Source organism: Girardinichthys multiradiatus, chromosome 13 (genome assembly GCF_021462225.1).
Source record: "Girardinichthys multiradiatus isolate DD_20200921_A chromosome 13, DD_fGirMul_XY1, whole genome shotgun sequence".
NCBI classification, from domain to species: domain Eukaryota; kingdom Metazoa; phylum Chordata; class Actinopteri; order Cyprinodontiformes; family Goodeidae; genus Girardinichthys; species Girardinichthys multiradiatus.
Window position 1 is genome coordinate 23131467 of NC_061806.1, and position 22625 is coordinate 23154091.

At 38.4% G+C, this 22625-nt stretch overlaps 1 protein-coding gene across 1 annotated transcript; it reads left to right on the forward strand.

The window, feature by feature from the left end:
- The first annotated feature begins 153 nt into the window (after nt 1–153).
- LOC124879623 (zinc finger protein 385D-like) lies at nt 154–20131 on the forward strand. Its single transcript, XM_047384314.1, has 8 exons — nt 154–453; nt 2998–3113; nt 11884–11973; nt 13894–14059; nt 15485–15721; nt 15811–15992; nt 17421–17522; nt 19466–20131. The coding sequence occupies exons 1-8, from the start codon at nt 444–446 to the stop codon at nt 19697–19699; spliced, it is 1137 nt and encodes a 378-aa protein (XP_047240270.1). The 5' UTR covers nt 154–443; the 3' UTR covers nt 19700–20131.
- Nucleotides 20132–22625: the final 2494 nt, after the last annotated feature.

The following is a 22625-nucleotide window of genomic DNA, read 5'->3' on the forward strand; positions in this document are numbered from 1 at the left end:
AGCCAATAATTATTGCACTCCAAACAGTCCTTTGCGGTATGACTATCGCGCACACTGTTATTGCGATGACAATATATTTGCCATGTATTGTGCAGCCTCACTTTTGGGGTGTGCGTGTTTGATGTCATTGAGGGAACTGGCTCTCAGCTTTACTCATTACAGGGGATTCTGACTAAACTCAGACAAATCTCTAGAGATAAAAATGCAGAACATTTGTACACTGATCGTGAAGACATGTTAAGAAGGAGTAGCAGCAGTGGGCAGTTAGGAGAAGGAGGGGGAGGAGAAGGTGGAGGAAGGAATCCGTATGGGAAGGAGCAGCCCGCGGCTCCGCTGCAGTGAGACACAGAGACCGGAGGAGAGAACGGGAAGCCTCATTTCTGGCCAGAGATGAAAAAGTCTTTATTCAAACACTGAACTGTGGGATTTCACTCGGTGCCGGCATGTATTTTGGTATGTAAATGCAGCATTACGCTTTTACTTTTACGCAGAATTACTTGTTGCATGAATTTTTAGATGTGCTGTTTGTACAGTCAGTTATCTGCAGAAATACCCATACAGATATGGTGCTCATCATTTTCAAATGCCAGTTTGGTCTTTATATGTATTTGTCACTTTAAGTGCAATGAATTAAATGTGTAACAATAGAAGTTGGTTGGAAGACATATAATTTGCAAGACATGGCATAATGTTTGTGTGTAGGTTCTCAGTTTTAAGAAACATGATATAAGTCAGTTAAATAATACAGAAAGAATGCGAAGATTTATAAACTAGCAACTTACATTAAGTGGCACATTCTGATTTCGACTTTTTGTGAATTTTAAAAACTAATTTCTTCTCAGTAAAGTAAATATCCAAGTACCCACATTGTTACATGCGTGCCGTCAGCCAAAGGCAATCAGAGTAATGGCAGAGCGGATGGGCGAGTTGGTTGATTTTGATGATGATTAAACTTGCACTCTGATCCTGATTCAAAACGTAATCAAGCTGGGAGAACTTGTAAACTGAAAGCTGCACAGTCAGAAACACAAACAGGACGCTTATGACGCTTGACCCTCTGGACTGGATCTGTAAATTGTGTGCGTTCGTCCATGTGTGCGTGATTGTGCGTGTGTTTACAAGCCTTAGATGATAGGGTTAATTATCTATTTGCCTGTGCCATATAAATAATTTTGATAAGACTTTAATAAATATGCGTTTTAATAAAATGGGAAATAATTATTGAATCTACTCTAGTGATAATGACTGCAATGATCTGCAAGGATTGCCATCAGTCCTGACTGCGGTATGCAGGGACTTGGTACAAAAGAATAAAAAAGAAAATGGGTTTTACGTGTGTGGCAAAGTAATCAGTGTTGAATTAACTTGTAATGTGCTCAGTGTAAAATGTAAGATGAAGTTCTCATATAAAATTCTAATGAGAATTAGGTTGGGCCTCACATCAGTGGCGGTTCTTATGTGAACATCACCTTGGGTGAGCCCCTCCCTCTGCACCTGATACCCTGTTTTGTTTTGTTTTTACAAACAAAAGTAAGTTTTCACAAATCATAAATATGTTTCAAAGAATAACTAAATAGTGTGGAATAATACATTCCAGATTTGACCCATTTATATGTTGGCATTTCATGCTTGTTGCAATCTAGGGTTATTTTAAGGCCAAGAAAGCAGATAATAGCAAATGTTCTGTGTGTGTGTGTTTTTTTTATTACAAATTGAGTAAAGGTTACATGAATCTCAGAGTAATAGCCTGTCACACTATTGTGCATCTGCTTTTTGTTTTAACATCAGATGACACAACGCTGTGGGGAAACAAATGCTCCAGTATAGCCTTGATTTAAGGCTCTAGTACACAAAATTTGATCACCAGATAAGCCCAACTGCTACAGAGAACATTTCAAAGAAACCTTGTAGCATTAGCACTCACATGCCATGTGCGCAACTGCTGCTGCATTTACTGCAACTCAAAATTGTAGCTATAACCCGATAATATTACCCAATGTCATGCTACAGTATACAGGCGCTTCACTCAGTTTGACATACTTGATGCTTGAAACTGAAAGCAAAACTCATGGGATGACCAACTTTCTAATTAATTTGGATAGTAGTAATCTGATCATTAGGGGGTTCTCATATGTCAAATTGCATTCCCAGACAGGCAGTTGATATGAAGCTGTATGAATACAGAAAACAAGATGCCGCACCAAACATAACATACCTAACTCTGATGCCACAGAACATTGCAAATTTCACACCTTTAATACCAATACACATACGCTCTTCAGAACAGGAGTGCATACAAAGTGACAGATATACTTTCAAGACCTGACAGGATCTGATGTTCCACAAAATCCCCTTTCCTTACATTTTCACCCATGTAACAGGTTTTTCAATATTACAGCATACGTGGCCAGGTTAGAAACACAGTGACAACAGCTTACGTTTTAAAGGATCTCTATTCAGCATGCAAGAATCCTGTTACAGTCAGACCAGTCTAAGTGGATTAGATTTTGATCTACAGATGATCAGATGCAGTCCAGTTTCCTTGAGACGTTTAACTGAGTTGAGGGGGACTGCTCAGATGGCACCACCTCTTCTTCCACTGCTGCAGGTGTCTGCAACCTGCTGCTGTAGCATTTGGCTCTTTGGGCCCTCTATAATGGATCCTAATACCTTTTGCCAGGTATGGCAGAATTGAGCAGTTTTTGTTTTATGTAAAAGTCATAACAAGGCTGCTTCTAATGCAAAATTTGCATATAATTTTCACAATCATAGCATATTGTCAATTGCATAGTGACCAAAGGTGCAATAATAATTGCATTTTAAATCCTGGCACTTAACTGAGACATTGTCTGCAATATGGGTCAACAGTTCTTGTAATTGTTAGAAGTATAAATATTCTTGTGTTTTTGTCCAGTTAATCTCATTATTCTATATCTTGATGAACCAACTCAATCTTTTTTCCTTCCGTCTGTTCCTTCTTGCTGTGCTGTGTCTCAGGTAATGTGTACCACAGTCCCCTGGCACCGCTTGCTCGTCCCACGCTGGGCAGGACCCAGCCCTCCCCTGACCCTAAGGCCCTCTTCCCCTTCCACCTGCTTCCTGGATTCACCGATGTGAGTACTGTCAGTCATTGTTGGGTGGTGGCACCCAATGTCACAGAATCAAACCTCAAATTGTTTCCTCTATCAAATATTTTTATTTTTATTTTGCTTCCGCTAGCAGAGTGAGACTCATGCGTTTAGTTTGCCTGTGTGGAGGTAAGTGTTTAATATGAGCACGCTGCCTACACCTTTCCAAATATATCACCTGTGATGCAGAGTGGTGACATTTCCACACAACCTGGGGGGTGTCAAAGCGGCTTCCTTGGTATTCTTTATGCAGATCGTTTCTCTGAGCTGTCTGCCTCTGTGTTTGCTGTGTTTGTGAAGAGTGAAGGTGGAGGGAACTGATACGGACCAGGTCCAGGTTCAGAGGAGAGGACCGTATCTTATATCTTAATGTAATCCTGTCGGCTTAACGCATGAAATCAGGTTTTTGGCCTTTGGAAATAATGTAGTAAACATTTCTGTGTGTATCTGTTTAGTGTCAGCATGGAACCTGTAACTTGCACATAAGGTTAAACTGGATTATACATCTGTCTCATTTCTAGCATATGACATACAGTCAGATGTTCAGATGAGACCCACAGGGAGATAAATGAAGGTTTTAACAAACACAGTAATGTATGTAGATCTGTATATTTTCTGAGCTGTCAGCGTGCAGTGAGATATGTTCATTTTGCATACGCTGTGTATCTGCGACAGCTACATTCTGAACAGGCCCATCTGCCTGGAAATAAGATATTTGTTTAGGTCCAAGCCCCCTTCCCCCTTCCTCTCTCCCTCCTACCTTCTTCCCTATCTCCTTTACTCTTGCTCTTTGTGCCTATATATTTTTCTGTTCTTCTTCTTTACTACATTAAATCAAATCAAGATATTTGTTTTCTAAGTTGTAATACTTCAGAAGACATAATACTAATACAACACATACAAATATATTTCTTTTTTTGAAATATATTTCTATTAAAAATGTTTGTTGAACCCCACCTGACATTTCATTTGATTTCACCTCCAGCACTTTTCGCACACCGCAGATACAGGCATATTAACTGTCACATCAGTCATTGCAGAGTTTCATTTTGGTTTCTGGAGGTAATTTTAACGAGCATATTTCATTTTCCTTTTTACAACATTTGCTTTTCAGTTGACACAAGACCAAAGTAGTGATTTAGTTCAAATTTGGTTTCACAAAGTAAAGATTTACATGTTAATTTATCCAGTGAGGAGGATGTCAGGAAAACTGTTGTATGAGTGTAGTAGCTCTGCCGACCTAACAAACCAGCACCCAACGGAGGAATTTATCACAGAGATTAAAGACCACTGGTGACTTTAATTAAAAACTCTAAAATTCTGTCAGTTTTCAGAAACATGCTGCAATTCCTGCTCTGGTTCTGACCAGCATTGTTACTCTGAAGTGTACAGGCATGCATCAGCACATTCCACCAAACAACTCACATTACATTAGTTTCGAACTCTATAACTCTATCTACCATTTGTTTTCTCAAAATGTCATGTTCTAAAGCTAATGCAGCTCACGTGATGGATGAAAGGAAATTAAAAATATAAGATATAGAATCAGATGGTAGCTGCACTCAAACACGCTCTTCTTCATTTGGCTCAGACACAGAGAAAAAAGTGAGTTTTCCTTCATATGAAGACAGAAGAGCATCATTTGGATAAACTGATTATTGATTTAACACAACCTGGAGAAATTAGCTAATTTCTTGCACTAAAAGAGAAAATGGTTCTTATTTGAGAAACTTTATGTTCCCCAACATCTGTGGTCACCTCAATGTTCTGGTTGCTTACTCCCTGCTTGAGCTATCCATGCCATGAACTATGTTGTGTCTTCATCCCTTAACTCTGGGTTATTGCTTCCCTTTAATCCAAGATTGCTATTATTTCATAATCCTGGGCCAAAAAGTGTTTCCAACAGTCTCCTTCACCCTTACCACAAACCTTATCTGCATATCCTGCATAGATGATCTTTGTAGCAAAATTGCTTACTCTGTCCTTTTTTTATGTATCGGCAATAAGTGGGCACTTATCCTTTCGACATATTGCCGTTAGAAATGTCTTTTTTGTCAACAAAAGAATCCACTCTGTACATGCTATTCATGGGAAACAGTGTAATGTTTCCTATTTTGCTTGATGGACAAACATACTTTTTATTTTAGTTTTACATATAATTTCTAAATAAATATAAATAAACTACATAAAAATGATTTAACATGTTTTTTTAATGTTGGTTTAAAAGCAACATTAGAGGCTAAAACAGCAAAAGCAGAAGAAAGAATTTTGTTAGTGTATTTCAGAGATTTCTCCTCTCCTTGAATGAAACTGAGTTGGCACACAGCTGACCTCTGCAAGGGTGCATTGTTTTTGCATGTCTTCTTAAGCCTGTATTTTGTCTTCAGTGAAGATGTCGTTGGTATCAGTCTGCTTATATTAATGCAGAGGTTTTTGTTTGGTACCTATTTGTTTTTAAGTCATGGTTAAAGGTTTTCAAGTATATGTGCTCTTATCAAACTCTTGGTTGGCGGATTCAGGTTTTTTTTTCTTTTAACTGGAACAAAAAATGTTGATTCTAAGAACTATTATGGTTTCACTCTCAAATAAGCAAAACAAACAACTAATTCTAATTCATGCCAAATCTACTCCGGTTTGATGTCAGGAGTTCATGCACAGCTGTCATGGTGATCCACAATAATTCGTAGAATATTCATCATCATAAATGTTGACTCTTGATTATGATCCAGCTAAAAGAAAGTCTGCTTTGTTTCACCCGGACAAATGTTTCAGCCTCGACTGGCTCCCTGCAGCTGAGCACATCTGACAAGCTGCTACTGCTGAGTGTCAGGGAGTTTGCAGAAATATTGCACTGATTATAATTGATGCTGTGTGCTGTGTGTGACGTCTTCATTCGGCGGATTTGTATTCGAAGGTGATGTGGTTTCTGTGTGTGTCTATGAGTGTGTGCCTGCGTGCAGGAGAAAAGAGGAAATGAGTTAAAAGAGCAAGCTGACTTTGCCACAGGTGCTTGTGGGTTATGAAGTACATAAAAGGACTTAAAGATAGGAAAGTGAGACCACTGGGATGCTGTAAGGTGACTTTGATCAGATGGAAGCTAAGGGAGAGGCAAAGAGTTTAGATGTGAGCAGATGGAGGGGTGGAGTGAAGAAATGTGTGATCGAAGGTAAAAAGGAACTGCAGGAGCTCTGATGTTCAGTCTCATCCAGAAATCCAAACACCACACTCACTGTGTTTGAAATGCTTTAAAATAAAGTCCTAGATTCTTATGTTCATAGTTTGGTTTTTCAGGAGAAACAAAAAATTGTCTTTATGTGGAAGAGTGAGAAAACAGTGAGCATAAATATGCATTCCAGTGCAACTGCCTACGAGGATCAAAAACAATCTGAAAGATTATACATGCACAGGTTTTGGTTTTGATGTCTAAATAGAAATTTAACTTGAATCCTCACAACTGTTTGTGTTCCTGGAGCTATCTGACAGAACTGCATCAATGTTTGATTAAAATAATTCCATCTTTTATCACAGTAGCATAATTTCACATAAAAAAGTTTTACAAAATCCATCCTAAGAAAATTTATTCAGTCGGGAAAAAAAACTCTCCTCGAGAAATGAATTTTGTTTCTAACAAAATCACAAATGTCACACTTGGACACAATAGAATAAACTAAACATTTTTCAAAGCTTAATTACAGTTAATTCATGATTTAACAAGAGGAAGAATTATATTTTCTCACAATTTGTTTGGGTGGCTTTTGTCCCATAAAAAAATTAAATCATTTGAAAACTGCGTTTTGTATTTTCTCAGGTTATCTTTGATGTGTAAAATTATGCAAGGACATTTAAGTTTAAAAAACCAAAGAAGTCTGTAAAGGGGCAAACAGTCTTTGAAGTCGCGAAACAGCAGCAAGAACACAGCTACCTGAACTTGCTCAGACCTGTAGTCGGAGCAATAAATAAAAACTAATAAAAACTGGTGCTGACAAACAAGACTAAAAAAAGTGTGTTGGTGCAACACGCAGTGGAGAGGTAGATAAAAAAACAAAACAACAGAATATAAAGATAAATTTATTTAAAATCTTTATAGACATATTTGCCAAAGGTCCCAGTAAATTTGGACCGCTGTGTAATGGTTCAGTTCGCTTAATGCAGGCCAGTTGTTGGGTTTATTACACTCAGATTCACTGATCACTATAATTTCCAGTAGCGCCTCAAGGTCTTCAGCAACTAAAGTGAAGTGCAAACACGCACACATGAGGGAAAAAGTAAGAGTGATGATGAAAGATCTGGAACGTTCTCATTAAGTTGATGATTTCTGATATTATAGAACAACACAAACATTGCTACAGTAATGTTCCCACTTTCTTAAAATGATCATTTCTTACAGCCTTCCTGGAACAGGCCTCAGCAAGATACTCCTGCAGGTTTAAAAGTTTGCCGTAAAAAGCTTGTTTGTTTAATGGCTAACAGAGGCTGTGGTCAACACCGCTTCCTGGTGGTCCAAGTGGACTCCCATCAAGTCTAAAAGCAAAACAGTCTCACAGCATCTTTTTAAATTAAGACCTAATTCTCCACTAGATCTCTGACTATTCTGTGGCCGTGCTTTCTTTAGAATCTTGAAAAATTCTCTGGACTGGATTAAGAATATTGTGACATAACTATTTAGACCAGTTTTCTCCATTTTGAGCTACCATCCTCCAGTTCCATAGATCTGTTTGATGCAAAGTAACTGGGCCACCTAGCTACAGAGATTTCCCAGTGAAACACACTAAACAGAGTGCTATTTCATTCAGTTATCTCACACAGTTGAAGAAAAGCTGCAGACTGTAATGAGTTCCATGAACTGGTGCACCAATGTGTTCAGGTATTATTTTTGATGTTCTTCCATCTCTCAGTTTAGGTGTGGAGGGCTTCCAGGATACAGTGATTTGTCATCCATCTCTTTAGATCTTTTTCCCTTGAGTAGAAATTTTGCTACTGGAAAAATAAGGTTCTGTAAACTTGTTTTTCCTCCTATAGGGAGAACATTACCACTGGCAAAAATGCAGGTTTTTATTAGTTTGTGATAGCATGCAGAGGGTTGTTTCCAACAACAACAAAATAAGGTTGTCCAAATTTCCATCCTTACCTGCAGTCCAAGGGACAAAGGACTCTTTAAATGAAAAGGACTGCAGGGTGTGGGAAGCATTAGGCAGTTGGACTGCTTACCTTAAAGTTGAACTTTGTACTTGTTAATGTGCAAAGAGAGATACAAATAGTGCCTTGCAAAATAATTCATACCCTTTTTTAATTTTTTAACATTTTGTCATATTGCAACTGCAAATTCAATGCATTTTATTGGATTTTTATGTGATAGACAACCACAAAGTATAACATAATTGTAAAATGGATGAAAAAAACTATTTAGGAAAAAAATCTAATTATTGTGGTGGGTTCATGTGTTCCTTAGAAGTCTTTTGAGGTATCTCTTTACCAGCTTTGCACATCTAGAGACTATAATCTTTGCTCTTTCTTCTTTGTAAAGTAGCTGAACTTGGTCAGATTTCTTGGAAAACATCTGTGAAATAAATTTTCAAGTTATGGCAGACAAATTTAGGTCTGGGCTTTGACTGGGCCATTCTATCAAATGAACACACTTTCATCTAAACCATTCCACTGTATCTCTGGCTGAATTTTTAGGGTCGTTATCCTGCTGTAACCTCTGTTCCAGTCTCAGGTCTCTTGCAGACCCTGACAAGTTTTGCTCTGTCCTGTATTTAGGTCAGTTCATCTTATTGTACACTTTAACAAACTTCCCTGCTGAAGAAGGTATCCCCACAGCATGATGCTGCCACCATTATGTTTCACAGTGGGAATGGTATATTCGGGGGATTTTCAGTGTTAGTTTTCCACCACACACAAGGCCAGAAAGTTACATTTTGTTCAGATCTCATCAGAGCAGCTTCTTCTGAATGTTTAATGTGTTCCCTACATAGTTTGTGGTAAACTGTGAAAATGACCTCTTTTGGATTTATTCCAACAAATGCCATGAAGGAAGAATTTATGCAGTGCCTGACTTATAGTTGAGCTGTCGACAGAATTTCCCACCAGACTGTGAATCTCTGTAGAGTTATCAATGGCCTCTTAGTGGGATATTCTACATCCAATGTGTTAGTTTGGCACAGACAATATGAAGGAAGAATTCAAGCTGGAATAACAACCATTAAATATAAAGATAAAATTTATTCTGTGTGTTCCACCTGCTGCTGCTAGTTCTGTGACTTGTTTTTTTTTTTTTTTTAGTTATTTTTAGGCTCTAGTGGCCTTTATTATTTTTCCAAGTAGTTTTTTGACAGTATGTAGACGGGAAATGGTTTGGAAAGAGTGGGGTAAGGGAGTGCAGAAAACATCAACAGGCCGTGATTCAATCCCATGACAGCCTGCGTCGAGGACTGAGGCTTTCGTATATGGGACGCGTGCTTAACCCACTATACCACCAGCACCTCACCCAGTTCATTGACTTGGTGCATTTTGCATATTGGTCTATATGAGTCACTACTTTTAAAACTCATTGCCCCCTGCCTGTTTATACTAACTAAAACTGAGCTCCCTTACCACACTGTAAAGTTTATAGAAGAAAAGTTCAGTCTGGATGGTTTAGCTAAAGGCAATCCACTTTTAAATAAGGAGACCACTTACTCCAGATTATTAAGTCTTTAGACAAAGAAAGGAGTGAGACCTGAAAACATAGATCAAGTTCTACTGAACCACCCAATCTTGTTAATTGCAAGATACTCCAAATTAACTTCATTTGTTTTAGTTTGAGATGCAAGTGTTCTAGCCTAACATCCAGTGGCTCTGAATGCTATGTATTTGCGCATATATTTGTTGAATAAACATATTCCACCCACGTTTATTGGCACCAAAGTTAGAGATATGCAAATACCTTTAAAATACATGTATTTTTTATTGCAGTAGCATAGTCATTGTGGGGAAAAATTGCAATGAAGGAAATATATGTTTTTTACTAAATCACTGTTGCCACACCTTAAGATAACACTGCTGTCAGAACTTTCTACAACCCCTTTTTTCCAACAAGAGAGCACTTAATCTCTTCCTATAACATATCTCAAAGTTGGAGAAACAAGTATTCTGTTGAAAGTCCCACCGATGACCCAGAGGAGTCCACCTGGTCTTTATTTTCAATTTCCTTGCATTTCAAGTACTTCATATTGCCATAACATGTAGCAAGGTCACTATTCTTGACAGTGGGCAAGAGGTGCTTTCCACGTATTTGTTATTTGTTTTATACCATGACTGTATGGGGGCAAGAAGGTCCAGCCTGGGCCCTTCTGCATAGGGTTTGTTCTCCCTATATGCATGAGTGGGTCCTCTCTGGGTAAACCGGCCTCCTCCAAAAGTGCAAAATTGTATGTTAGGTTGGTTGGTTCTCTAAACTGCCCTTAGGTGTGGTTGATTGCCTGTGTGTTTCCATATTGCCCTTTGATAGACCGAAAATTCATCCAGTGTGTACCCCAACCCTTGACCCTGCACAGTTTAGCAGGACAATGTACGGATGAATGGATACATTTTACACCAGGGTCCCTTGGTGTTTTTTTTTCCAACCATTTTTTCAACCATAGTCTCATCTGACCAAACCAAGCTCTTGCCAAGATTCCATTATTTGTTCCAGCTCTCTAAAAGTGATCTTTAGAAATTGTATTTACTTCCCTTACCATCATGCTCACTGTGCATGAAAATCCTTGGGCCTCATCTAGACTTCTTTGTCACAGTTCCAATTGTGTTGAGACTTTGAAAATGTTGTACTGATTGTAAAAATGGGTAACTAATAACTTGTTATTAGCTACTGTGTTATAGCCATTTCCTGACTTTCATATATTCCATATCTCTTCCTAAGTCAAAATTCATGTTCTTTTCTCTTTCCCATTTTTGATAGTGAACTAAGAGAAATGTGTGTCTTGGCCTGTTATAGTTACATCTTAGGGAAACAAAATGTCATCTACAATCTACAAGCAATTAATGTTCTCCGACACTATGGTCAACTTAAAAAGTCCAGCTGTAAATCTAAAATGTTTTACTAGTATTTCTTACATTGTATGTGGTGTCAATAAGTGTGTCACTGGTGACATTGTTAAAGAAAATCTTAATGTGGGATATTTTTTTCCCAGTGAATAAATGTACTCAAATTCAAGGCTGGAGTTTTAAGAATTTTGTTTTGTGGGAGATTGTTATTTAAAGGGTTTTTACAGATCTTTATAAGAGAACACTATACTTACGGGTATGTGAATCATATCAGGCACACTTGTTGCCAGATAACAAGTAGAATATGAAGGCTATGCAATAAGAAAAGCATATTTACCAGATTTTTGTCAAGATGCTGATGCTCATTTTTGATTACGTTGAAAACATGTGACCATGAGCACAGATTGTCTTACTGTGAATCCAATATTCTCTGTTTAAAGAACCTTATCTATCGACTGCCTGTTTTTAGGCCCAAAGGTGTGAGATGTTAAATAACTTTAATGTGCAGACTCAATTAAACCTTCCTTGTTTTACAAATGATATGTGCGAATGAGGCTGATGTGCTAATTATGGATTTTTTTGTTTTCACATTTTTTAAGTCTGTCTCTTGAAAGGATCACACTAACAGCATGTTATAGCACTTTGTATCATCCTTTTCGCAACGCGAGTCAGTTCTCTTTCACACAGTTTGAAGTGCTAATGTTACACTTGTCCTTGTTATCTGTTGGAGCAGATGGATCATCTCCACAAAGCTGTGATTAGCCCAAGCTTTGGGTTAACATCACCCCTGAAGAGGAAGCCAAGCTCCTGCAGTGCCTCTCGGGTAAGATTCAACTCTGAGGTGGGTGGTGTCTCATGGGAAACACTCACTTTAAACTGTTGCCCCCAAGCTTTTAAGACACATGCTTTTTTATGACAGTTGAACAGCTGAAGAGACCTGACCTTGATTCAAGGCCGTTTGACTGGATCTGAGGAAGTTTAGCTGTCTTATGTAACACCTGGCCGATTTAGGGGCACTTCTGATGTTTGTCTTTCAAAAGAAAGTTTGTGTAAAATTAGCCAGAGGTGTAATTACCACAAATTGGATTTCTATAGTAAGAGGAAGACGTCCTGAGCTGGAGATTTTTAGGAATAAACATGTAAATCAGAGAAATCTGTGTCAATGTGAAACTGTTTTCCCATAATTTACACATAAAGCTGATGTTAGCGAAGAGTAATTGAAATCTGTTGTAGGGTGCCTCAAAAAAGTATTTATTCCCCTTGAAGCTTTTCACATTTTTAGATGTAATTAACCACAGACCAATTTATTTTATTGTGATTTTTTTAAAGAGCACTAATGGAACCAATAGTAACCATGAAGACCAAGGCTATGGAGAAGTTAAAAACGCTGTCAGGTTGTAAAACAATATCCCAAGCTTTTGGACATCTCACAGAGCATTGCACTATCCATCATCTGGCAACAGAAAGAGTTTGGCACAACTGCAGAAATAGCAAGTCCTGGACATCAACCTACACTGACCAGCAGAGTGAGAACAGGATTAATCAAAGAAGCAGCAAAGACCCATGGTAACCCTAGCTGCACAGCTATTGACCACGCACTGCACAAATCGATTTTTTATTTAAAAGTAAAAATAAGAAAGCCATAAGAAGTCCTGTTTGAAGTTTGCCACTATGTAGGCGACAGCAAATATATGGAAGAAGGTGATCTGGTTAGATGAAATCAAAGTTGAACCTGTAAATTGCTACTGTATGTGTTAAGGAAAACTAACACTGCGCATTACCATAAACCCCATTCCCACCATTAAACATGGAGTAGGCAGCATCATGTTTGGGAATGTTTTTCTTTAGCAGGGACAGAAAACTTGGTTACAGTTGATACAGGACAATCCTGGAAGATAAGCTGCAAAAGATTGGGGAGGAGGTTCACCGCCCAGCACAACATCAGCCCTCAACATGCATCCGGAAATACTCTAGAATGGTTAAGATCAAAGCATATTGATTTTGCCTAGTGAAATTCTAAATCTAAATAAAATTGAGAATCTGTGAATTGAAAATGTATGTTCACAGAAGCTCCCAGTCAAATCTGAATGAGCTTGAACTATTTTGCAAAGGAAAAGGCAAAAAAATCTATCTCTCAACCCTGAAAGATTTGCAGCTTTAAATGCAACTAAAGATAGTTCTCTTGTATCGGGGATGGGTGGGTGTTTAAAATGGAAACCCTGTTTTGTTTTTTTTCCTCTTTACATGTGTCCACTCCCTTGTGTCAGTTTATCATGTTGAATCTTAATAAGTCACATTAAAGTTTGAAGTTGTAAGATGACAAAATGTGAAAGGTTCACAAAGGGGCATGAATACTTTTGCAAATCCCTATACTTGTGACCTTATTATCTGCATATTATTTGACTATGGGAGTCCTCTGTGGTGGTGTAGCTGGTTATGTCTGACATTTTAGATACAAGGGACCTTGGTTCGCTTCCGGGTTGCGTCAGGAAGGGCATCTGGCATAAAAATTCAGCCAGGTCTGTGTGCAGCTTACTGTGTGTGCACTTGCTCTGGTAACACCTGAATAAGAGAACAGCTGAGAAGAACTTATTATGACTATGGCACTAAAGGAATCCTCTAATATTCCTAGAGTTACAGTCCTATTCAGTTTCATGTGAAGTGTTGCAATGTGAAATGTCTGTGCTGGTTTTATGTTGGATGTACCTTCATGATGTTTTTGTGCTTTCTCTCCAACATACAGGCTCCGGCGTCCTCCCACTACAGCAGCACGAGGCATGCAAAAAGGCTCAAAGCTCTGGACGCCCCAGATTCAAAGATCAAGACCTCTGAACCAGTCGCCAAGGAAACCACATCACAAATCCTCTCGTCATCCTGCTTGCAGCCCTCTGGCTCTGACACGACATCAGGTGTGTCTCTGAAGGCATGCATGCTACTCTGTGTTTATGCATCTGTGTGTATGTGCATATGGACAACGTTAGATATATGAACATACAGCTCGAACCTTCTCTTCTCAGTCGCAACTTTAACTCTTTGATGTGAGAACCCTCCTGCTGCTTTGGGTTGCCCAGCGAGCAGCGATTAAAGGTTGAGCATTATCCTCTTCTCCATCTTCGTGTCTACATTTTCCTGACCTCATTCTGTGGTCTCCTGAGATCAAAAGCGCATTGAAAAGTGCTTTGAATGCAATCTGTGGGCAGCTGTAGAGTGCGCCTACAGAGTATGTGTATCTGGAGGCATGTTAGCATTACTGTGGAGGGGTGTCGAAGCATTAACTGCTTTCCAGTATATGTGTATTTTTTATTTTATTTTTTTGCCCATGCTGATGCTTTTGTGTGGGTGTTAAGAAACAAAAGCAATAGCTTTTAGCAAGCTTACGAACAAGAAAGGTTGTACATGCTTAATTCCACAAAACAAGTAGATTTTTTATGTTTGAGAGTGAATGAAAAACATTGTTAGTCTGGAGTTTGTTTCAGGTTGAGCACTTGATGAACATCTTGAGTGAAGGGGGAACAGTGGGAACAAATGTACACTCCCTCAGCTCGGCTGGGCTAATCATTGTTAATAGCGTGAATAGAGTGAATCCGTTAAATCAGCCTGTGCTCCTCTAGGACCTGGTGGTTCTCACTAAAGATAACAGAGCAAACTAATCTTTATGTAGGACTGTCAATTAAAGAGCTTGCAGACAGATCCAAGGGGAAATAACTGAGTGTTGTGTGATTAGAAAGTTGGTGAAGCTCATAATCACCTGTTGCCTTAGCTTCAGCCTGAAAGAAAAATTATTTGATTGATGTTTCTGGTACCTGTCAGAGTTCAGCAAATTTATAGACAATGAGGATATATGTATTGCAGTATGTACATCAAGTCCATTAAAGCATCAGCAAAATCATTAAATGTGGGCTTAGAGATGGACTATTATGTTTAGTTTAAAAATGTAGCAGATATTAAATTCTACTACTATATGACTATTTAATCAATCAGTCTCCTATATTTATCAATCAGTTACAAACCCTGAAGTGTCTGCCAGTATTTATATCAGAAGCTAAACTTTATCTTTATAATTTTCTATCCTGTAAAATGTACACTTTAGATATTTTATGCTCAAATGTCCCAGACAGTACAAGCTATAGCAATGGCCTTTGCTATAGCCAAAGTCCAAAATGTTGAATTCTGACATTTGTGTGAAGTTGTTGATTTACCCATTATTCTGCTGTATGCATGTTTGATGGCCAGTGTGTGTCTCGTGTTATCTTAGAGTTCTTCATGCTTCATCTGTTTCCTTTTAAGCCACCTATTTGAGTAACAATATCTATTCTAAACTTCTCTGCTTTTAGAACCTTCAGCCCCAAACTCTTCTTCAGACGCAACATTGCTGAGTTGCGGCCCCACTGAAACATTGAAAGAGCCCACCAACCACGCCCTGCCAGCCAGTCCAAGGACAGCTGAGAAAGATGGAGAAGCGGAGACTCCAGGTCAAGAGACGGAGCAAGAGAAGGCAAAACGCCTTCTCTACTGCTCCCTCTGCAAGGTTGCTGTGAACTCTGCTTCGCAGCTCCAGGCTCACAATAGCGGTAAGAAACAGCGAGCATGTTGTCAGAAATGACCTACACGTGTTATGTTTGAGACGCAACATTGTTGTTGGGACTTCATGTGTGCTCAGGTTCTAAGCACAAAACAATGCTCGAGGCCAGAAGTGGCAATGGAGCCATTAAGTCCTTTCCCAGGATAGGAGTCAAATCTAAGATGGCGGCTCCATCTGAGCCATCAACTGGACTGCAGAACAAAACTTTTCATTGTGAGATCTGTGATGTGCATGTCAACTCTGAGACCCAGCTCAAACAGGTGAGCTGTTCTACATGCTCTTTAAAAAATGTAAATACTTAATGTTATGTAAAAAATTATTTCATATTTGTTTTTATTTTATTTTTATTTATTTTAAATATCTGTACATTTTAATGCACGTGTTTAGTGTTTAATTGTGATGCTCTTTTTTGTATAGATTTGTATCTGTGAAAGCTGCTATATAAACAAAATTTACACACAAAAACATTTATAATCATTTAATGTGCACATGTGGGGGAGGTCTTTGTTTAGCCCACCTCTATTACAAAACCACGGGGTGGAGATATTTTGCTGATAAAAAAGCATGTATTAGATTTAAAAACTTTCCTTAGTTGCATCGACCTTTCAGTTTTTGTTCACAGTGCTTTACCTTTTAAATGTTCTGTGACATTTGGAAGATTTCAAACAAGTAATGTCGCCTCTGTCTCTATTTTTAATTTGAGATTTTTTTTAAAAAACAACAGAGTTTTACAATCTGTATTTAAAACACTGAGCATCTTTTGCTCACTGTATGACTCAAGAGCTATAGTTTTCAATGCCTGACAAAGAATATGTAATTTATTTTTTTGATTGTTAAACAAAAGGTCATTTCTTTTGCAAGATGTAATTTTCTTGATTCAGTACAAAACAAGGCATTTTTATCAAAATGCTTTGATAAAAGAAGGTCCAAAAGTCCTGGTGTTTTTTTTTTTAGAGACAATACTGTAGAGTACAGCCTTCAAATGAAGCATGAGCAACAGACATCAGAGATCACGGCTTATCAGACTTATTTTGCATATACTCTAAAGCTATATAAAGGTCAGCTGTCTCCCCCATTAGCTATTCACACAGTTCAACAGCTCCATCCCTTTATCCATCATGCATTACAGTCATGTATGAGGATATGTTGGACTCTGCATATTTTATTTCAAATCACAGTGGGAACATCTCACACCTGTCGATGCAGGTGAGTTAAAATTGCTGATCTCCCAAGATAATGAGCACAAAGCTACCGAGCCTTTTCTATTTCAGTGAGCATTTGAGTCTGATGCTGCCCTCACCGTTCGTGATATGACTGCATAGTGTTAGTCTCCATACCTTACTGTTTCAAACTTAACTTTGACCAGGTGCCCATGAATATTTAGTAGCTTTCTGCTGATTGTGTGCCACGTAGCCCACAGCCATCTGTTTGTGCTGGTCAGTCAAATCAAAAGGACCTTCAAATCTGTCCAATTTGAATATTTTGTATCAAAACTAAAGAACCAACAAATCATAGGCTTTGAATCCTCAAAATAAGATTCTTTTAAACCTCCTTTATTTAATCTGGACAAATTATTCAGTTTTTGAAACAAAGAAAGCTGTTACCATTTTTCATCTTCACTTTTACACTCTTCCTGTGTCTGTCTGGAGGCAATTTCCTGTATGTTTATCTTTCCATTTTTTCTCCAGCACATCAGCAGCAGGAGACACAAGGATAGAGCAGCAGGTAAACCAGCCAAGCCAAAGTTCAGCCCCTACACTCCCACCCAGCAACTCCAAAGTCTCCAGGCAGTGAGTACTGTGCTGTTTCAGTGCTGTTGTTTCCTCTCATCTTTGTGTTTGCATACTAGAGTTGATTCTCAGGAGCCTCTTCTGGGAAGCTCAACTCCATGCACCCAGTGAACCAAAATGTCAGCGATATAAAATGAATTATAAACTATTTTAACTCTGTATTGCTTTGATGTTTGAAATTAGGCAAGCTGACCTAATGTAGCATGCTTCCCAATTATTGAAACCCTGATAAAAATATGTAAAGGTTTTTAAAATAAATTAATCTTTGATTGCAGAAGTATAACATCAAACCTTTAATTTGAGTACTATTTTTCATAGGGGAAAAACTCACAAGCAGAATTGATGTTTTTTTATTTGACCACAATCTAATCTACCCTGGATGTAGGTCAATGTAACTAAAACATTATTTTATTTTATGTTTCCTGTCCATAAACGTTAGGGACCTTAATTAGGAATCTATGATTTCCTTAACATGGTATAACTGTGATATGAGACTGAGGTCACTCCTTAAAATGTGAAAGACAAGAGAGCATGCCATAACAGTGAGTATATTGATCTTCAAAAGCAAACAAAAACGTATTTTTTGTCACCAGTCACCCACAGAAGGATGGCAGGGGACTTATTGTTCAAAGGCTACAGGAAATATTGGGAAGTACAAGAGTGCAAGTCTCCAAGACAACTATTAGGTGTTTTCTTCATGCCAGGAAAAAGTATTTTCTGTCCTACCGTCAAAAATGTAAGCATGTAGAGTTTGCAAAACACTACAGTGACTTTAAGTGGAACAATTTGGTTTGGTCAGACAAAACTAAGGTTGAGATTTTTGGCAACGATTTCTCCATGTGTCATGTTTTGTGTCTGTGGAGAACCCAAATGCAGACAGGAGGCAGGCAGAATCATTTTAAAGTGGATTTAGTGGAGAAGAAAGAACTTACATTTACAGATAAAATAGAGAGGTAAAAACCAACTATGACTAATAGGTAAGATATAGGAGCATTAACACGAGATACTGAGAGTCAAATAAATGGAGGAACAAAAACAGACTGAGGAGGGGGATTTATGAAATGGTAAACAGGTGAATCTTATTAACAAAATAGGCAAAAGTTATCAGACCAGGGATGGGACTATGAGAATCATAAAAGCTTTATTGCCAAGTACGTTTTTGGACATACAAGGAATTTGTTTTGGCGTAGTCGGTGCAATACAGTACAAATTAAACAGTATAAACATATCTACAATATAATATAAATATATGTGCACGGTTCAGGAAACTAAAGCAAATACTATACGTGCACAGAAGAATCTGATACATCCAAAACAGAAAACCAAAGACAAACACTAAACAAAAGGTTAACGCAGTGATATATACAAGTTAATGACAAAACAGAACAAAAACAAAACCCCAAAAATCTACTAAAATACAAAATCAGCCCAAAATGAGACAGAAACTGACAAAAATTAAACTAAAACACCTCATACCAATTGTTTAGTACAGTTGAGAATTTGTGATGCTGTTTCTCTACCAAAAGGGTTGGCAGCCTTGTAAGAGTGCATGGCATCATGAATCCTTTGAAATATCCGGTGATTTAAAATAACAATCTGATGCGCTCTGCAAGGAAACTGAAATGTGGTTGTAGCCAGATGTTTTGGCTGGATAATGACCCAAATGCATGGCCAGTGAACAACAGAAATGACCTAGCTGATTTAAAAAATCCAGTTATTTCTTTACGTTCACCACTGACAAAACAGTACTCAAATTTGAGGTATATTTTCTTTTTCATTGCAAAATCACGATACTGCAATAAAAGAGGACATTTTTGAAGACATGGTGCCATAAAACTATTGATCCAAATCTACAAGTACCTCTCTTGTGCCCTGCTGTATTTCCATATGAGGAAAAAAAATAAGATTTTAATGGTTGGGTTTTTTTTGTGCCTCTTCCTCAGATAAGACTTACTCTGCAAAAGAACCAAGACCTGAGCAAACCTCTGGCGTCCTGTCTCCTACATCATCAACTTTCTGTTGCCCCTGTTGCCCTTCCACCTTTGTCACCCTTTTCGCTCCAGACCAACTCAAGACCCACCCTATTTCATGGTCAGCCTCTCCCCCAGGCTCTACTTCATCCAGTCACTGGACCCATCTGTTCACCACACACACCGGTTCTGTTTTCCCCTTTCTGACCCCTTCAGGATCTCCCCCAGATCTTGAAATGATCTGACATTAGACAGTACTCCCTGTTCTCAACAAACCAGTAGTGTGTCAAGAACCACACAAAGTAGTGGTTGTAGGCACTAGAAATGCCACGAGATGTGTTACAACTGAAGGATATATTGAAAAGCAAATCGGTAAAAAACAAGGTGTTTTTTAGAGCTGAGATGGTGTTTGAAGTTGTGCAGGTGCTGATGTAGTTGTCATAGGTCTGCAACTCGTGAAACGAAATGCATAATGGCATTCTTGATGGCAGAAACTCTTATAGGTGTGTATTTTGCAGCTACACAAATACAGTTATTGACAAAACAATTTTTTAATGTGAAAAGGTTTTTCGAATTTTTCGAATATTACATTTTTTTACCACTTTTCCATACTAACAAAATAAAAAGACTGAAGAATTAGCTCTCTGCGTAGTTACAGCTTGCACTTTGGCAGAAAACTATGTTTTCTGTAAGTCCTTTATTATTCCAGCTATAACCTGTTTTTTGAAACAAGAAAATTACTTCTAGAAATGCATAGCTTCAACTACCCTTCAGATGTAGTCATTGAAATTAATTAAGAGATAACTCCTGAGAGGGGCTCGTGCCAGTGGTTTTTACGAAAATCCTCTAAATTTAAGTTCATTGGATATTCTTTAACCTTAAATCCATGCAAGTCACAGCAAAAATAAAGCAATTAAAGCCTGTTTTCCACTAATACCTACTCTACCCACTCTGTTTGGGCCGCATTGCTTTGACGACCTCATGAACACTGAGGTGGTACTCCATTGTAATGGAAAAGGGCCCGAACGGTGTATGGTAGTCGAGTCTAGTCAAACAAGAACTAGAAAAAGAGCCATAAGGTGCATTGTTGAGCTACACAAACTCAGGAGAAAGGTCACCAGTGTTTCCTAAAAGCAGTGGTGGACACAGCTAACCAAAATGTTAGCTTCACTAACCCTAACCCAGTTCCAAAGTTATCAAAAATGCTAATCTGCTAAATGAAAAATGTGTTCCACTATTAGCTGTAAGCAGATTAGTGGAACCATGCCCACCACAGCCTAAAACCAATACATTTGTTTTTTGTTTTGGAGTGAGGGTCTTGTTATGATCAGTCAATATATTGGACAAAGCACTTGTAGTTTGTAAATTTTTGTCTATTTTTAAATTTAATTTGGATTTCTTGTCTCTCTTTATCAATTCTTTTTGAACCTATGATTTGAAGCAGTAAAATGGCTACCAGAAGGGCCCAGTCAGCTTATTATAAACTTTCCCATGCAATTAAACTAAGTTAATTGTTAGAGTTTGTTGGAAGCCCCATTGAGGAGCTCATACATTCAGATTTGTATCAGGAAATTTAAACAAGTCGTAGCTCATAGCTGAGTCTCAAACTTCAGTTTCATAAACCTAATCAGGGTTAGGGGCAGGGTTGCCAACATTTTCTTTAAGGGACAGTTCAAAATGTTTAAAGAAGGTTCTGTTAAGTCATCATGATTATTTACTATCTTATCTGAACTAAATAACTCTCTTAGCACCCCATTATAATATTAAAACTTTCTAAAAAAGCCAAAAAACTCATTAATACAGACAATCGAAACAAATATTAGTAAATTTTTAAAGTGATCTTATGGAAAATCACATTTAAAAGAAGAATGCATCCAGCTGCTATTTAAATAAGTGAAGAATGTCAAAAAATGAATAAAAAGAGCATCATTCCACAGTCGAGATGCAACAGTCTGGAAAAAAGCGATCTTCTCAATACTTACTACAGGTCCTTCTCAAAATATTAGCATATTGGGATAAAGTTCATTATTTTCCATAATGTCATGATGAAAATTTAACATTCATATATTTTAGATTCATTGCACACTAACTGAAATATTTCAGGTCTTTTATTGTCTTAATACGGATGATTTTGGCATACAGCTCATGAAAACCCAAAATTCCTGTCTCACAAAATTAGCATATCATTAAAAGGGTCTCTAAACGAGCTATGAACCTAATCATCTGAATCAACGAGTTAACTCTAAACACCTGCAAAAGATTCCTGAGGCCTTTAAAACTCCCAGCCTGGTTCATCACTCAAAACCCCAATCATGGGTAAGACTGCCGACCTGACTGCTGTCCAGAAGGCCACTATTGACACCCTCAAGCAAGAGGGTAAGACACAGAAACAAATTTCTGAACGAATAGGCTGTTCCCAGAGTGCTGTATCAAGGCACCTCAGTGGGAAGTCTGTGGGAAGGAAAAAGTGTGGCAGAAAACGCTGCACAACGAGAAGAGGTGACCGGACCCTGAGGAAGATTGTGGAGAAGGGCCGATTCCAGACCTTGGTGGACCTGCAGAAGCAGTGGACTGAGTCTGGAGTAGAAACATCCAGAGCCACCGTGCACAGGCGTGTGCAGGAAATGGGCTACAGGTGCCGCATTCCCCAGGTCAAGCCACTTTTGAACCAGAAACAGCGGCAGAAGCGCCTAACCTGGGCTACAGAGAAGCAGCACTGGACTGTTGCTCGGTGGTCCAAAGTACTTTTTTCGGATGAAAGCAAATTCTGCATGTCATTTGGAAATCAAGGTGCCAGAGTCTGGAGGAAGACTGGGGAGAAGGAAATGCCAAAATGCCAGAAGTCCAGTGTCAAGTACCCACAGTCAGTGATGGTCTGGGGTGCCTTGTAAGCTGCTGGTGATGGTCCAGTGTGTTTTATCAAGGGCAGGGTCAATGCAGCTAGCTATCAGGAGATTTTGGAGCACTTCATGCTTCCATCTGCTGAAAAGCTTTATGGAGATGAAGATTTCATTTTTCAGCACGACCTGGCACCTGCTCACAGTGCCAAAACCACTGGTAAATGGTTTACTGACCATGGTATCAATGTGCTCAATTGGCCTGCCAACTCTCCTGACCTGAACCCCATAGAGAA

Bases quoted from the DNA above. Each gene is read 5' to 3' on its own strand.
- LOC124879623 (XM_047384314.1), top strand. The intron at 14,060-15,484 runs GTGTGTCTCTGA...CTCTGCTTTTAG, and splicing joins TGGCTCTGACACGACATCAG to AACCTTCAGCCCCAAACTCT. The intron at 15,993-17,420 runs GTGAGCTGTTCT...TTTTTTCTCCAG, and splicing joins CTGAGACCCAGCTCAAACAG to CACATCAGCAGCAGGAGACA.